This window comes from Mytilus trossulus, chromosome 1 (genome assembly GCF_036588685.1).
Source record: "Mytilus trossulus isolate FHL-02 chromosome 1, PNRI_Mtr1.1.1.hap1, whole genome shotgun sequence".
In the NCBI taxonomy this organism is placed as follows: Eukaryota; Metazoa; Mollusca; class Bivalvia; order Mytilida; family Mytilidae; genus Mytilus; species Mytilus trossulus.
The window spans coordinates 90,050,514-90,069,216 of record NC_086373.1 but is presented as its reverse complement, the minus strand read 5'-3'; the positions used below and the strand labels follow the sequence as shown (position 1 = coordinate 90,069,216).

Genomic DNA, 18,703 nt, shown 5'->3' with positions numbered 1-18,703 from the left:
TAGAGCAATCAAAGAAAATATTTTATTCTTTTGAAAATAATTGACAAAAAAAGCTAAATACATGTATGTGGTTTTATCATTTCAAGAAGCACAAGTTAGGCAAGTTCTTATATGAAAAGGATCTATGTTAAGAAAGGAAATTCCTTAAGCTGCTTTATGAAATTTGTTTGTATACCTTCCTTGTTTTTGCCAGTATAATTTTTTATGCCCCACCTATGATAGTAGAGGGGCATTATGTTTTCTGGTCTGTGCATCCGTTCCTCCGTCTGTCCCGTTTCAGGTTAAAGTTTTTAGTCAAGGTAGTTTTTGATGAAGTTGAAGTCCAATCAACTTGAAACTTAGTATACATGTGCCCTATGATATGATCTTTCTAATTTTAATGCCAAATTAGAGTTTTTACCCCAATTTTACGGTTCACAGAACATAGTAAATGATAGTGCAAATTTCAGGTTAAAGTTTTTGGTCAAGGTAGTTTTTGATAAAGTAGAAGTCCAATAAACTTGAAACTTAGTAAACATGTTCCCTTTGATAAGATCATTCTAATTATAATGCCAAATTAGAGAATTTATTCCAATTTCACGGTCCACTAAACATAGAAAATGATAGTGCGAGTGGGGCATCCGTGTACTGTGGACACATTCTTGTTATAAAGTATTTAAAAAAAACACTTTTGTATTGTTATCTGCATGGCATAGATAGGCGAAATATAGGACAACAAATACAGGGTTTTTTTGTCTGATTTTCACTTCTTATCATGTCCTTATTTTTTGGACTTGAAAGGTGTATTGTTGTATAATTTGTGAATTAAATATTTGTACATTATTTAAGCTTTGTATTTTACAGATATTCATGAATCCCATGTCTAGTATGGATGATGTTGAACCGTAAGCTGGTAATGACAACAAAACAATGGTGTTGTAACCCTATCAGACAGAGCTATTCATATGAACAGTGGGAGAAGATATTGGTATGTAAAATATATCTGTTTATGCAGCTGAGGAGATATTACAGAAAGGGCGACATTGAATAAGAGATTTTTTTTCAATGTCGCATAAAAAATGTGTGAAAAATTGCACTTTTTCTTAGCTTAATCAATGTCATCCTTAAAGGCAGATGTTTTTGCTGCAACATCGTCAAATTGTGCCACTTCACATTATTCCTCTAGTAGCAAGATGTTAGAATGGATTCATATAAGTCTGGCGTTTTTTGTTTGTAATTTTTTTCATATTACAGCTTTCAGGATGATATTCACTATTAAAAAAATATGCAAAAGGTTGAAAGTCCATTTCCTTTTTCTGTAACAATATTGGGTGTTTCATTTTCCTGGCCAAATTGATTGTGAAGTGTCTTACAAATCTAGTGATAATGCATTTTCTATATATTTGCCTAGAGTAAACTTTATAAGTTAAACTGACCTTTAGACATCTTTATAAGATACTTAATGATATGTCTTGATCTTTAATCCCTAGATAAAATCACCAACATGCCTGAAACATGAATTTCCCCCCACTGCTGCTGCTTTTTAAGATATTGACTATTCAGTTTATTTAATAACCCTTTTGACATCTTTTAGATACTTAAAAATTGGCTTCATGTTCTAATCTCCATTATACATGGTTTAAACTTGAATATTTTTTACATTTATGCCATTGTGTCAATTGTGTGAACTATCAGATGATTAATAAGTACCAAGATAAAATTTGACCAAAAGTAGCTTTCTCATCTAAGTACTGATAAGTACTGAATGATCTGCTAAAGACTGATTGTACAGGACTGACTTAAATGATAAGTAGATAGTACCACAGTCTGAACAAAGTGCCACCGCTTACTTATTAAATTAAAGTCCGTGTTAATCTGTTCTTTAAGGGTTTCGCCATAATGATCATTAAAATAGAAAATATTGTTACAAAGGTGATGAAATTATAGAGATCTTCATTAATCTTCATTAAATTGGGATTATATGACAAGATTTAACTAGTCATTATTTTATTTAAGTTATATGATTTAAAACCCAGATTTATATTACATAGACAATTCTTTTAGAAACTGCAAAAATGACTGTAACGACCTAGGGTGATATTTTCCTGAACTCCACAACTTTAGATGCTCAATGTCATTATTATAAGTTTTTCTGTATACATATCAACGATTGCTTTGCCCTTTGATAATATCCAAACTTTGTCCTTAAAAATTGATGTTTTCCTCCATCTAAAAAAAAACTGTTTCCATATGTCACCATACTAGTTTACAAGGTTAGAGGTCATCTGACCATAGATCAAAGTCAGACAGTATTGATTTTGGTATTAAAGTATTAAATGAACAATTTTAATATGTAAGATTTAGTTGGCTTATAAATATATTTTTACACAGGTGACTTTGTTTGCACTGATAAGAGTCTTAAAAATAGTACAAAAAAGTTTTAATTTCTTGTGCAACTAGACCATTGAAATACCTTTGTTGTATTCATGATAGGAATGCATGCATGTTTCAAGAAATAAAATAGTTTCAATTCAATACATTACATCTAAGTTCAAAGTAATGACTAACAGAAGTTAAGGGATTAAAAACAAAAATATTCAGCATCAGAATCCAATCAGAAGCTGTTGTGATTATATAATCATTTGAATTACATAACATTGTGTGAAAAGAGTTTATTCATACTGTACAGAACCTGGGGTTAAATGTTATCTTGGTACAAGTCGCTCCTTCTTAGTCAATTTTCTGACATTTCTAAGTTTTGTATTGAAAATCAGGTAAAAAGTCATTGAATAAAAATGTCAGGTTTCCATAGAAATTTTGAATAGAGAAATTTAAATACAACTTAAAAATCCATTTATAAATGTTGAAAACATTTGACCCAGTGAGGAAATGGATCAACTGTCTCGACTTAAAGCTGCAGGGTGGTTTGAATGGGGTGGGATACTTCCGGTGTACAGATATGTGTGGTATTCTATCTGTTAACAAAGAGGTTCTACAAATCAATTTCTTAGACTGATATTGCAATTATATGAATTAAATTATACTCTATTTTCTTTTTGTTAAAATCTTGTTCAAGTTTAACAGTGAAAAAGATAAGCCTGATACAAAGAAATTGAGCTTTTGTAACAAACTGAATTTTGGGTAGAAAAGAAGGTTATTTGAAAATTAAAGTGTCAACAGTTGATGCAATTTCAAAACATTCATGCGCTTTTGTTAACTGGACAGAAAACAAACTAAGCCTTTGAATTGTTGTATGCCAGATATGAGTTTAGTCAACAACAACAAAAAAATAAAAAATTTGAATCGCCCTATCATGTAACAAAGTGAGGAGTAATGGACTGAGTGCAAAGACTCATTGAACAGAAAGGTGTGGGTATCATGTTTATGGTCCTTTGGTATTTGTACCTAGTCTGGTACTGTATTGAAGTGTATGATTATAAATTATTTCTTCTTATTTTACTATACATTGTAATCACATGCCTTTTTCAGTTTTACATTCTTCACACCTAAACTCTAAGATATGTATGTGTAAAGTTCATGAAATAAAAAAACAAATGATATGGACTACCCATCCAAGACACAAAAACAAAACACACACACACACAAAGCATGATAAATGTATTGCTGATGTTTTAGTGTAAAAATTAATGATAATGTAAGACTTAGTTTCGGGATTGCCATTTAGTGATTTATTCTTGAAAAGAGTCCTGAGATGTAATTGATTTGATAAATATACATACAGTCCTCTAACATTTTTTTCACAATTTAAACTTAGCAACAATACAAGTATTAAAAAGAGTGAAGACAAATACAGAAAAATAGGTTTGAAAGGTTAGTGGAACATACATTCTTGCAACACTTCTAACAACAAAACAATAGAATACCATTGACAAATTAATTTACAAAAGGAACCAAACAAACAAGTGGTTAAAATTGCAGGCAAAATTTAAAAATAAAAATACAAAAATTGAAAAGTGATACATAGGGCTACGGACATAAAATCTGTATGTATGTATGTTTTAGTAAAATGTTCTTTATCTTTGCAGGGATTTGTAATTCCGTAAATGATTATTCATTAATGGCAAATTCTATGATTGTTTTATATACAAATTACATGGAATAAGTATTGTGAAAAAAATCATAATGGAATTATTCTTAAAGTGTTCAAAGCGTCTGTTTTGTGCAATTATGGATTTTATTTAATTCGTTGTTCATTCAGCATTGGAATTATTGTCAAGTGATGTTCTGTATGCTTAATTCAGTGGATTTATTTTTACATCCATTTAATTCATTGGGATTTATTGTGAAAAAGTGATGGATTTACTCCAGAAATAAGTTCTGCAAGGATTTTACAAGTAAGTAAAATATGATATTTCTTTGCTATTGTATCAATACAGCTTAAGGATAAAAATCAATTGTACTACACCTGATGTCTTGTGATTCATGTCATTGTAACAGCTTGACTTGTAAAGAGTCTTTAATACCAGCACCGAATAAAATAAAAACATGTTACCGTCTAGGATCAGTTCAGAATAAATCACTTGTAAGATATTAACTATGTGAGAAGGGAATATTGTCCTCAAAATGAATACTCATAATCTTCTATGAATGCATTCTGTTCACTTATAAAATATAATATAAATAAACATGATTTATGTTTACATTAACAATGAAGTAAAGACATAAAAGGGGTAAAGAATTACTTTTTGGGAAAGTCTGAAAGTCCTTTGAATTTTAATTTGTGTACAGCTGATGAACACCTCCGGGTGCAGAAAGACCCATTGGTGGCCTTTGGCTGTTCTCTACTCTTTGGTTGGGTTGTTGTCTTTGACATATTCCCCATTAAGATTCTCTGTTTTATTATCAACCTAATTGTTGATCTAGAGACATTTAAATGGAGAAATGTTATCATTGCAATGGTTAAATATAACAATACATGTTTGTAGAATCCTGGCTGTCTGGCTGAATATCTTTAGGTCTTTTACATGATCCTCTTTAACTTTGGTAAAAATCCTGTTTACCACCTGGCATAAACACTTGTAATTACGCTGACTGCAGGTCAAAAGTGATAGTACATGTATCTTCAGGGTTAAAAAAGCAGTAAATGTTTTCTTGCACTTCATTAATAAACCTAATCACCTTAAAATACTTGATAACACAAGCAGACTGGGCGGTAGTTTGTTGTGCATGTGCAAAGGTCAGTTCACACTACATTATTATGAATAAAAGAAGATGTGAATGTATGTCGGGGAAACAAAAGCAATCAAAACCATGAAGCAATTTTGAAAATATGTCAAATACAATGTATGGTTAACGTGCCATTTTTAAACAACATGAAAAAAGATTTGCTTATTTCCAACTTATCATTGATTAATGCATAGAAATGTTGAGTTATCTTGAAGCAGTCTTTAAAACTGTATATATAAGAATATGTTAATCACAGATGTTATGCAAGTAATATTGATGCCTTAAAACAAATGCATCCATGCACGTAATTGTATATTATTGGTTGTGATGTGCATACATGTTAAAGTTATGGGGTTTGGTAATTATAAGAAATTTAATACAGTAAAGTGTGTTTGTTTAAAAGAAGTGCACAAATGCAAACAAACCCATTTTATATAAATACTTTTATCAATTGATAGTAGTCTAGAAGGGAACCTGTTAAGATATTAAATGTTAGTAGTATTTACTCATAGATGACAAGTGTGGGAGTCTTATTCAAACTGTGTAGACCCTACCACTAGGATACATATTTGTCTCCTAAAAAAGTAATTTTATACTATACCACTAGCTTTGACAATAATTTGTTACCAAGGAGGGAGTTATATTACAAGTAGCCACCAACCGATTTACAGCTTATGAGACCTTTTTCAGTACCATTAAAAATTACCCCAAAAAAGTTTTTATTATTGAAAGCTGAAGTAAGATCAATTTAACATGAACTTTATATCTGAAAGTGATCTACAAAAAATAAAGCAAAATCATGAACACCTATGGTCAACAAAGGGCAAGGGATTTCCAGCATTAATTGTTTTAATAGAAAAGTTAAGAGTTTATAATATTAATAGTTTATGTAATAAATAATGAATTATGGCCTTGTCAAAACATTTACAACTCATTTCAAATACAAAACATTAAAAAACAATACACATTATCCCTGAGGCACGATATACAATGTTCAAACTTTAAGAAATTATACATGTTTCTATATTACTTGAGGAATTTTTGTTTTAACTTTCATAGTGTTAACAATATACCATTGCAACTTTTAACTTTTCAATCACTGAAATATGTCTCAAAGGTACACATTGTGTTGTTTAACATGAGATATACCTACCAAAACATCAAGTAATTAGACGTGAAATATTGTTCTCTATGAAATTCCTGCTGTGGAATTAATCATACTTTCATTTTACATGTACAGTAATTTAGTAACTGCCTGGTTTTGTTGGGGAAAAGGTAAAGATTTATATCAGCATCCTCTAATTTTAGTATTTTGGAAAAAATATTATAGGGTGTTACTGCAAACATGTACTGTTTATAGCTAATATAAGGATTGATTGTTGGTTGCTAAATATTTCATACATGTCCAGCATGTCCAGGTGAGCAAATGAGAAATACATTTTTTACTTTAAAAGAAAAATATAACATCCATTTGTATTAGATGTATGTGATATTACATGTATATGATCAAGGATTAACTACAGGAGTAGATCCAGCCATTTCAAAAGGGGCGTTCCCAACCCAGGATAAAGGGGGGTTTCAAACATTGATCGTCAAGCAAAAATCCTTCCCCCTGGATCCAATACTGAACTAGTAGTGTTTGATTGAGTGTGAATCTACTGCCTCATAATAATATTTGCTGTTATTGTGCTGAAAACTCATTTGTTTTCCTGTTTTTACATACTGGTTTCCTATAGAAATCAAGAAAAGGACCTTCTTTTAGAGTTAATTATAAGTACAATGTACATATGTACAATATACATGTACTTTTAATTGGTATATTTCATCAAAAGATTTAGACTATATTTAGGACAGGCATTCTTACGAAACATCTTATTGACTCATTTTTTTTGTACAACAGCTGTCCACCACTAAGATTTAAACATGTTTTGCATGTTATTCCAACTTCCTGCTTGAATTGGTTGCATCTGATACACATAATCAATTTATTTCAAATCTTATTGACATATTTTTGTTTTATGTTGTGTTTCTATGGCCCCGTCACAGCAGAGGTGCATGAAATGTTACTCTTGTCCGTAGATCCCACAATTGGTTTCTGTTCTCTATCTGAATTGCATCAATCATAGATGTACAATGTATGTTATGAAACTAATACACGAAACACAGATCTAGTTTTAATAACAATGTAGTGTTGCATCACTTTTGAGTTGGGTCCCTTTATAATGTTAGATCTTTAAGCAGGGTCATCATCTGTGTCCCATTGACACATTTTCCATTTTGTTTACTCTAGATGTACATACAGTAAATCATGTCTATTGGGCTGTATTGAGACCATGCAAATATTTCGCAAGTTTAGAGGAATACTTCTGTTTTTTTCCCTTCATACACATATAGTTTTACCCTTGTACAAAATTCCGTATGAGTTTCAATCTACATTAATAATTTTGACGAACTTTGAGAAATTGTTGAAAATCAGTTATACAGACTTTTTTTTCTAAACGCCATCAAATATTGGGCTGATTTTTGATATGTGTGACTACCATCATGTTTTTGTCATGTGTTTATATTGAAATTGCAGATTTAAAAAAAAAAATTGGGGATGGGGCCATTCGTGTGTGTGTGTGTTGCTTTGACACATCTAATTTATGTACTGGATTACATGTATGTGTTTCTTGGAAGGTTCCTTCACTCAGCTTATAAAATGTTTATCATGATATGGGCAAAGGTAATGAAATGGTGTCTTGAAACTTCTTTTTTTTTATAATAGAATGATGATTTATAGCACTTATTATCCATACAATGGCTGCACCTGCAAATAGAATAGTGTACCTGGTATATACAAATACATGTACACGTAACAATATAAATGTGGTAAGACTTCCAATGAGACAACTCCCTGCTGGAGACCAAATGACGTAATAAAAGTTCAGATGTTTAATTGTTGTGAAATTTCTAATGCTCTTTTTGTACTCTAAGACTGTTATAAATTTCAATTCATTTAAAATGAACAATAAACAAGTTTTAATGCATATGTAATATAAATACCTAAAGACTGTTTAAAATAAACTGGGGCTGTTACAATGGTGTTTGTGTTTAAAGATAGCATGACATTGGGTCGTTTCTTAGTTATCTTTGTCAGTCATTGCTCTCATAGATCACACACTATAGAGCAGAAGTTGTCCACAATGTAATTTGGTATTGTATTTCTGGAATTTTGTTTATATCTGGTAATCCTGGTGATACCTTCCTTAATCAGATATAAATGTATTGTAATGGATTAAAATCCCAGTCAATGAAGTACATTGTACACTGGAATCCCAAGACATATTGAAACATGAGAATCTTTGAAAATATTGATCTAAAAATGTTGTCTTCTGGTTTGCAAATTGTTTAGTGTCAAATTGAAGGTCAATGAAAGTGTATAACAAGTAGGACTTCAGAGCTGTTAGTTTGAAATAATTCAAGCTGGAAAAAAAACTATACAGCAACATAATCAGCACATGTTTTAATAAAAGAGATGTGAGTAAATTGTCTGATTATTAGATTATTTAAGACTTTTCTTCCTGGTTACATTTACATGATAGAGGCAGATAAGTACATTTACATTCCATAATTAAAAAGACAATCATCTTAAGAAGTACATGTATTTCTGGAGATAAATACTTGGCTGTATATCAAGTGATTCTGTCATGTCTGTAGAATATCATAATCCATCAAAATAAAACTTGGGAGTCCCAAAATAGGGCCAAATCTTATAGTTTTAAAGACTTAGACCAACAGTGCCATATCTTCAAATTGTCAGGGACTCTTCTTTTTTGTCAACAACACTATAATGAGATGGACCTATATTACCTGACATTATTTAATTATACTAATTGATTGACAGGTCCAAACTGTAGCTGCTTATGTAATAGTGTTTAACCCAAGGTGATAACTCCATGTATAAACACCTGTCAATTACCTGTCAACATTTCTACACCTACCTTGTGATCAAATTAACATTACAGTTTGTTTACATAGCCAATACACAACCTGCCTCAGGCAGTTGTATACCAATATATTACATTCACTGGGCTGTAACTAGAACAGTAGCACAAATAACAGTATAATATTAAAATGACTCATGAATGCTTGATTTTTATGTACAGAAATTTAGTTACATATATATATACATTTTAATGATAATTTCTTTAAAAATGTAAATTTCATGTACATGAAATGTTTTTTTTTTCCTATACATTATTTTAGTGTGATATGTCCACCTGCAAGTCTAGACCAAAGTCATGTGTAGGCAACAAGCCTTTTATCTTTTGACAGATGTAGTTCATATTTGGTATTTATGTCTTCCCATGCTTGTTTTCCTTTATTTATTTTTTTGAAAAATCAGGGTCATTGCGGTTTTCAATTTTTTTTTTTCACATTTGTCAACCTTGGGGCCTTTTAAGCTTACTAAATACATAATGGGTTTTGCTCATTGTTGAAAGCCAAACATAATTGGGTAACCAACAGGGGTTGATCCAGTTATTTGAAAAAGGGGGGTATATACCCAGGATAAAGGGAGATTCCAACTAATTAAAGGGGGGGGGGTTCCGAAAACCCTCTTTAAATGCTTCAAAACTATCAAGCAAATTTGGTGTACTACTACATTCTTCACAATGAACTATTAAATCTACAGGCCCGGAGCTCAATTTTTGAAATTTTTTAGTTAGATTCTGTTGGCCTGTAGATATGATTTTTATAGGCCCGAGAGCAATGTTACTAGCCTGGGCTGCCTGGGCTTTGGTAAATCTCATCCATCAAAACTTTAAAAAAAAAAAATGTACTTTAAAAGCATGAATGAGCTGGATTCTCAGAAGAAGAAGAAAACATAATGTGGGACCACTATTTTATGGGTTGAAACATTATCTGTTTATTTATTGTAGTAGCATGAGAAATATGAACTTGCTCACTTGGGTTCTATGTTACATTGTATATTCCAGAACAAACACATTATATTTTTACTTAAAAAAAAAAAATGTTGTCTACCTTCCTGGCTTAATGTCATCTTACAAATGTATGTGTGGTTGGTCTGGTCAACTTTGTTTGTCAAAATTAGCGACCTAGTAAGTGCATGTTTCATGCATAAAGTATTTAAAAATAATAGAAGACCCTTTCTTAGGAGATCATCTATGTATAATCCACTTAACATGTTAAGAGACTATTTACATGTAGATGTTAGACCTATGAGCTTTGACCAAAATGTAATGTTCATCTTTAGTACATTTTACATTTTTGTGTAATTGGGTTGCTGTCTCATTGATGTAATTCCACATCTCTTTTTATTCTGATTTAATTTGACCAAAAATTTGTGTTGTAAAAACCCCTTACTGTACATGTATAATTTGTAAAGAAATGTGGTCACTGTCAGTCCTGCAAATGAGCTTGATACATTCTCTTTCAGAATTCTTATACTTACAAATCTCATTTCCATTGCACCAGCTTTAGTGAGACTATTGAACGTACATGTACTTGTACATTGTAGGTTCATATGATAAGAATACATGAAATTCTGACACTGATCTTATTTTTTTTGTAATAGTACATACTTTACACCCTAGTCATTAAAGATATAATTATGTCCATGAGAAACTGTACATGTTTTTACAGCAAATACAGCAAGATTACTTTATTATATCAATTAGCATATATGTCATGCATGTTTTGATCATATATTAATTCTTTTAATAATTCAGTCTCAAGTTCTTGAAAGTAAACTATCTCATTAATTTACTGAACATATTGACATCATAAATATGATGCTATAATTTTTGGTTTCAATACTACATGTACATTTATAATATTAAATCCCATGGTAAAGTACTGATAAATATATATATAAACATTAACATTACAATGTTTGTATATTAAATTTTGTCTACTTTGTCAAAACACCAATTTGACCTTGAATGTATTGTAAGGTGTGAAATTGCTATTTCCCATCTGCAGTTGCAATGAATATTGATTTAACATAAATATATATATATAGACTAAACTGGCAAATGACCAATTATTTTAATACTATATCTAGATCAAATGTAGGTAGGTACATATGTACATTATATGTACAATCACGAAATATTGCCCTACTTATGAGCTTCAGTAATACTTGGATTTTTATTTACAAAAATAGATTCATTTAAATTTATCAATTTTAAAGATTGAAGTGGTAAGGGATATTGAATATATTTGAGGTGTATGCGGATGATGTATTAATTGAGATTATCCAAGAATTAGATTTGATAAGTGTATAAATTTATTTGGAAAACATTCTCCACCCAATGCACAAACCAGTTGATCAAATGAGATGACATTTTACCATTTAGTTTATTATATCACACAACACACTATGTTATAATATTACCAGGATTGGTCCTTATTTTTGAGTCAAATCCCACAACTTGAGTTATTCAACTTATTGTTCAAATATCAGAAAAATAAGTTTTGTTTTTTATGCCCCCAACGTAGCAGAGATAATATTAAGTTTTACCCTTGTCTGTATGAACATCCCTAAATTGGTTTCCGTTCTCTATGACCATCATTGGTTTGCCTGCAACTTAAAAACAATGCTAATAACCATAAAACACAGATCAAGTTTAAATTATGGTAACATCACTTTTACCGTTCTAGAGTTATGTCCCTTTATAAAGGTACATGCAAGGGACAGCATCACTTGTGTCCCATGGACACATTTCCCATTTATTTTTTAGGGGACTCCCTTCATGAATTAATGTAGATGTAGGATTTGTAAATTGATACATGTAAGGGCAGTCCATATCAAAATCTTTTCCAACTACAATGTACTAGTATGGAGACCAATATTCCCACATTTTTCTTATGAGTGTAAACATAGTTGTTAAAATACTTAAAAGCCCAAGGAAAATTCCTCTAGTCTAGATTGGACATCAGACTAGTGGCTAATGGTACAGACTTGATATTTTTAATAATTCTCATAAAACTTGCAGTTACAGTACTTGATAATTTTTACATTGCTGAACATGAGGAAGTGTAAAAAAAGTCTAAAAAGCAAGGCTATTAAGGGACGACATCAAAAGTTCAATGAAGGATAAAAAACTTAATTCACATGTTTTTTCACTGACTCACCCACCCCCCTCTTAACTTAATTTGGGGAAAATATATTGACCCATACAGATATAGATAGTGCGAGTGGGGCATCTGTACTATGGACACATTCTTGTTTATCTTACAGTGATCTTTTGATGTCGTCCCTAAAGATATGCAGTTTTACAAACTTTGGCATTTTTCATGATATGGCCCTTCACATTTAGTCAGTTCATTGACTTTGAAAGTTATGCATAGAACAAATATATTGCTGTAAAGGTGGAAAATGTATTATATACAGTTACATGTAGATGTAAACTTCAATTTATATTTATAACTGATGATCATAATATGCTGTTAATTTTGGAGAAAATTTCTTATTAATAATTTAATATCAGATGAGGCATGTTTAGATAGGCTGATAGTATATGACATGGTTGTTTTCCTTCTTTATTTGTCCCACATGTACTTCTCAGGAATAATTGCTTAATAATTACTTGCTTATTGATAATATGTACATGTACAATGTATATAAATTTGGTAACCGGTTAGATTTTCTTTTCTTTAATAGTTAATTTACAGTTTGAGTGTTTGCAGTTGATTCAAAATTCAATTCATTCATTACATTTGTATACATGTTAAAATGTTTTTTTAAAATGTGATATTTTGTAAATTATGACAAAATGAAGGTTAGGCCTTAATTAATATATTGTTTGTTTCCCCAATCCCGACCCTGCCAAGCAAGGTGTGGGTAGGTAGGCAGGGAAATAATTTTATTTTTCTAAAAAGCTTGAAAATTATCGGACGCCCCGGCAAGCCTGAAATTCCAAATGAATCAAATAATATTTGACTTAGTTTTGACAATAGATTTTTTTAAGTAGCACCCATTTTGCAGGGTCGGTCGGGATTGGGGAAACAAACAATATTTTATTTTAGGCCTTATTCCTAATATTGAAAATTTTCAGTTTTGCTGTTCAAAGCATCATGGATCCTTGAAAGATTTTGATTGATTGGAAAACAATTTTAACTTTTGATGTTCAGGTCCTTGATTGACAGGGAAACTCTGTGGATTCCATGGGATAAATTCCAATTTGAGAAAGTTTGACCTAATTCCTATTTAGTGGGTCAATATTAGTTTTGACAATTCTAAGGAGTAATCTAAGTTTGTTTAGATATTAATGGAGAATCGTTTAAAAGGCAAATTGAGGATTTGTCAACACTACATATTATTACGTAACACACTACTGAAGTAATGTTGTCTTCAATATATTCTATAGTACAGCATATTAACAATACACTCACATAAATCGATCATGATTTGCCTATTGATATTTTGGTCTAGCCAATGTTTTACAAATAGTTTGTTGTAATGTATTTTACAACTGCTTCTATCTTAGAGACTATCGATTACAAACAGAATTACATAATCAAATATTATTCACCAATATTATTTCATGTGTGTCATGTGCTTGATGACCTTTTACAAATGCTCAATAATTCATAGTTCCTTTTCTCTTTTTGTAGATACACAGATGAACTCAGAAGTCATGAAAGTGAAGAAATTTTAACTTTGTGATAGAAGGAATATGAATAAATTAAGGGAAACCAAACAAGCAAATAAATCTGAACCAAATCAACCAAGAAATATTCTTTTTAATGATCCCATTTAAACTTTTTTTTTTAAAGTGTGTAAAATTATAAGATCAGGTTTATACATTATGTTTTCACAGGTTCAAAGCACTATCAAAAGTCTTTCAAGGGGAAAATATAGGACTAAATTATTACTTTAATGCAGTGCATATTCAAAAGGCTTTGTTCTTGCATAATAGCATTTTCCTAAAAATGTGTAGTATGAATTCATCTCTTCAAGCTTATTTAAAAAAAAGGTGTTAAGATATTATAGCTCATTGCTAGTTTAGTTGTAGAGTTTAATATAAAATGTTCTTACCATCCAGTGAGTGATTGTATATATGTGTCTTGAAACTGGTTCACACATACTTTATCATGAACACTAGTTTAAAAAATTTGACTTGTATATTAAGACTTCCATCATAATGACATATTATAAGAAATTAGCTCTTGAATTTGTTTTATTATACAATGATTTATTGCTTTGTTTTCTAACAAAAAGTTTGTGTGTACTTGTTATAAATTTTCTATTTAATTGTCACTCCCTTCACCTATATCACACTGCTCAGTTGCTTTGTTTAAGCTTTATCAGTTGTGTCTCAGTTTGTTGGGAGACATTATCAAGCTTACTTTAGTCAAGCACTAAATTATGCTAGAAAGGGGGAAAGAAAATTGTTCCCACAAAGGGGGAGGGGGCTGAGTTTATATCTTTTTTCCTCTACATGCATATATACAATGATTAAAACAATTTAATTACCCTGGTAGTTATTTGGTGTCATTATGATGGAAGCTAATATACAAGACATACTATTTTGAAACTTGAGAGTTATTTGTCTGTGATATATGGTGTAAGAGGGTCGTCATGACGAATAACTGTAAAAAAGTTCTGGCCAAATGATGTTAATTGTAATTTTATGACAATAAAATGTACACTTTCTTTGAGACGAAAAAAACAAAGACTGATTTTGACACTGGTTATTTTTTTCCCAAAAAAGACGTAAATGATAAATTATATTAATTATTTGAGACCTCTGGCAAACCACAAAAAGGATATTTTGACAAATCATGGTAAAAAAATTACCATTTGGAGCTAACAGTAGCCGAATGACTGTTTGACACCTGACCTAAAAGGGCATTACTACCCTCATTTAAGTGGAACCATAATAGTGGTCAGCCAATCTTATTTGAATTGCAGTTGCATTAGCATTGGCAATTTTCTTCTTTTCACAGAGGTAAATTTAGCCCTGTACTTTCAGTCATGGGTCATTGACTTTGAACGTTTTACATAATTGACATGGGTTTTTTTCAAATCCACATTTTAACATATGCATTATACATTTGTACAAGTACTATCAAAATAACTTAAAATCAAGACCTATCTCTGTGTCAACATTTTTATTGAAGCTACTTTTCTTTATAACTAGGTGTTCAAATTACACCTACATGTACATGTAGATGTACCTCTTGGTGAAATTGATGCCAATGACTTAAATTGGATGGTGTACATAAATTTATTGCACTGCACTTTCTTCATAGACTATAGCTAGTATCAACCTTTCTTTACCTCATTCGAAGAGATGAATTCAAATTGCTACTGAGAAAATGCTGGACCATAAGAATATTAAAAGGAAAAAGCTTTTTGAATAAACATTTGTTGTTCAGTATTTTTTATCTCAAGTTATTGGGCACTGATCATGAACATATTGCAACAGTCAGTAAACCAAATCTCGGTTTTTTAACCCTTGAAACTTAATAAAAGACTTCCAAGATATATATACAACATTACCTACAAGTATAAGATACACATTGACACACACATAATCCTAATTGTGAATTGCAACAGAAAAAAAATCATGTAGTTTAATAAAAATTAGCAATAGTTGGTCTATGTATTTTAACTGTATATAATAAATATCTTATAAATAATTACCAAATGTAGCTTCCTCTTATGGTACTTGTATCATTTTTTGTGTGTTCTACCAAACATGAGTCCATTATTTTTCAGCTGACTTTTATACGACCGCAAAAATTGTCATATATAGGTATGACATTGGCTTCGTCGTCTGAAGACATTTGGTTTTTTCGCACTATAACTTTAGTATGAGTAAATAGAAATCTATGAAATTTAAACAAGGTTTATGACCATAAAAGAAAGGTTGGGAGTTTTAGTTCCAACAGTTTTAGTAATGAGGGGCCTAAAAGGGCCCAAATAAGCATTTTTCTTTGTTTTCGCACAATTACTTTAGTATACAATGTAAGTAAACAGAAATCTATGAAATTTTGACATTAGGCTTATGATCAGAAAAGGAAGGTTGGGATTGTTTATGGGAGTTTTGGTCCAAACAGTTTAGGAATTAGGGGCCAAAAAAAAGTCCAAAATAAGCATTTTTCTTGGTTTTTGCACAATAACTTTAGTATAAGTAAATAGAAATCTATAAAATGTAACACAAGGTTTATGACCACAAAAGGAAGGTTGGGATTGATTTTGGGAGTTTTAGTCCCAACAGTTTAGGATTTAGGGGCTAAAAGGTTTCAAAATTAAACTTTGTTTGATATCATAAAAAAAATGAATTATTAGGGTTCTTTGATATTTCAAATTTAACCGTGTATTTAGATTCTTAATTTTTGGTCCTGTTTTCAAATTGGTCTACATTAAGGTCCAAAGGGTCCAAAATTAAACTTAGTTTGATTTTAACACAAATAGTATTCTTGGTGTTCTTTGATATGCTGAATCTAACCATCATAATAACATGAACTTAAATTTTTGATTATTGGCCCAGTTTTCAAGTTGGCCCAAATCAGGGTCCAAAATTAAACTTTGTTTGATTTCAAACAAAAATTGAATATATATTCTTCAATATGCTGAATCTACTATTTAGATTTTTTTTACATTTTTGTCTGGTTATCAAATTGGTCCACATTGAGGTCTAAAGGGTCTAAAATTGAACATTATTTAATTTCATCAAAAATTGAATAACTTGGAGTTCTATGATATGCTGAATCTAACCATGTATTTAGATTTTAGATATTAGACCATAATAGGTAATATAAATGTCCAATTTAAAAAAATTAAGTTTTCAAGTTTAAGTTCTTAGACCACATTCATTCTGTGTCAGAAACCTATGTTGTGTCAACTATTCAATCACAATCCAAATTCAGAGCTGTATCAAGCTTAAATTTTGTGTCCATACTTGCCCCAACTGTCCAGGGTTTGACCTCTGCTGTAGTAAATATAAAGCTGCACCCTGCAGAGCATCTGGTTTTGTTAGTTCTGTTATGCTGTTACATCACTGTCAAGGTTATGCTGAGGTCTGTCTGTTCACAAAATGTTGAACTGTTTAACCCTTCCACATTCTGTATGTGCATTTCTGAAGTTGGGACCCTATTGATAATTAACTTGATTGTCCTTTGGGAAATGTGATTTCTTAAACCAGGCTGTAACATGTTTGTTTTGTTTTATTAATGAATTGTCACTTTTTGCTTCTTCTTGCTTCTTCTTTTTTTTGGCTTCGTGTATTTGGTTAGGGTTTTTGTCTGGCTCAGGGAAAGCCATAGTATTTGGGACAAAGGAATTACATTCTGGTGGTGGCATGCACTGGGGCGGATCCAGCCATTTTAAAAAGGGGGGGTTCCTAACCCAGGACAAAAAAAAAGGGGGGGGGATTCCAACTACATCTCCCCGTTCATATGCATTGCTCGTCCAAAAAAAGAGGGGGTTCAATCCCTAGGACACTCTCCCCCTGGATCCGTGCCTGATGCACTATTTATATATTTATTATAATGAGATACAGGATAACTATATTTGGTATACAGTTAGGTTCTTTGTAAGTCTACTTGTCTGTCAGACAAAATTCACCTTACTTCAACGGGCTCATTTCATGGATCTGACAGTATTGAGGTCAAGGCTACTTGTACATGGTTAAGTCCATAGCTCAAACAGTATAAGCAATATATAGGTCAACTTTATTTAATGTATGGAATGACTAATGTGTTGATGTCAGACTGACATTTTTTATCTGACCTTGACCTCATTTTCATGGTTTATTGGATAATGTTCAGTGTTTTGCTTTGGTCTTTTTCTCAGATACTGTAAGCAATAAGGCCATAATATATTGTGTATGGAAGATTTTTAGTAGTATATGTCTGTCTGACCGGTATCTGAACTTTGACTTCATTTTTATTGTTTATTTGTCAATGATCAGCTTTATACTTTAGGTGGAAGACCTGGAAACTTCATACTTTGTATTAGATGTCTTATGTTATGAAGTTTCAGTCTGTCATATGTCCATTGTCCTTGACCTCATTTTCATGGTTCAATGGGTGACTACTTGAAAAAAGTAAGATTTTTTGTATTGTTAATTTCTTTCTTATTATAAGTAATAGGGTAACTATATTTAGTATGTGGGTACCTTGCAAGGTCCTCATACCCTTCAAATTTGGATGTATGGTAATATTTTATTATTTACATGTCTGTCTCACAGTTTTTGTTTGACCTTGACCTTGTTTTCACGGTTCATTACTCAGTGTAAAGTATATTTTTGGTCTTTTTTAACAATAATCAATTAAAAATGTTGGTCATTGTTGTATTGAAGGATTGTATATATATATCTGTTTGGTAGGTATCATCTGGCCATGACCTCATTTTCATGGTAAAATCTTCATATTTTAGACTTTCAGCATTAGTTTAATCACTAAAGCAAGATAAACAATTCAGTGTGTGCACTCATGTTCTAGATTCATTGGTACTGTACATGTCCACTTTTACAGTATTGTGATTGTATACAATGGTAACAACATAGATCAGACCATC

At 31.1% G+C, this 18,703-nt stretch overlaps 1 protein-coding gene across 3 annotated transcripts in view; it reads left to right on the top strand.

Moving 5' to 3' along the window:
• Window positions 1–18,703, top strand: part of LOC134689949 (tRNA dimethylallyltransferase-like) — a 77,026-nt gene that overhangs the window by 10,622 nt on the left and 47,701 nt on the right. For all 3 annotated transcript variants that reach the window (XM_063549933.1, XM_063549926.1, XM_063549941.1), the window contains one exon: window positions 844–967. In XM_063549933.1, coding sequence (XP_063406003.1) covers window positions 872–967 — 96 coding nt within the window. In that variant the 5' untranslated portion in view covers window positions 844–871. The remainder of the gene's footprint in view (window positions 1–843; window positions 968–18,703) is intronic.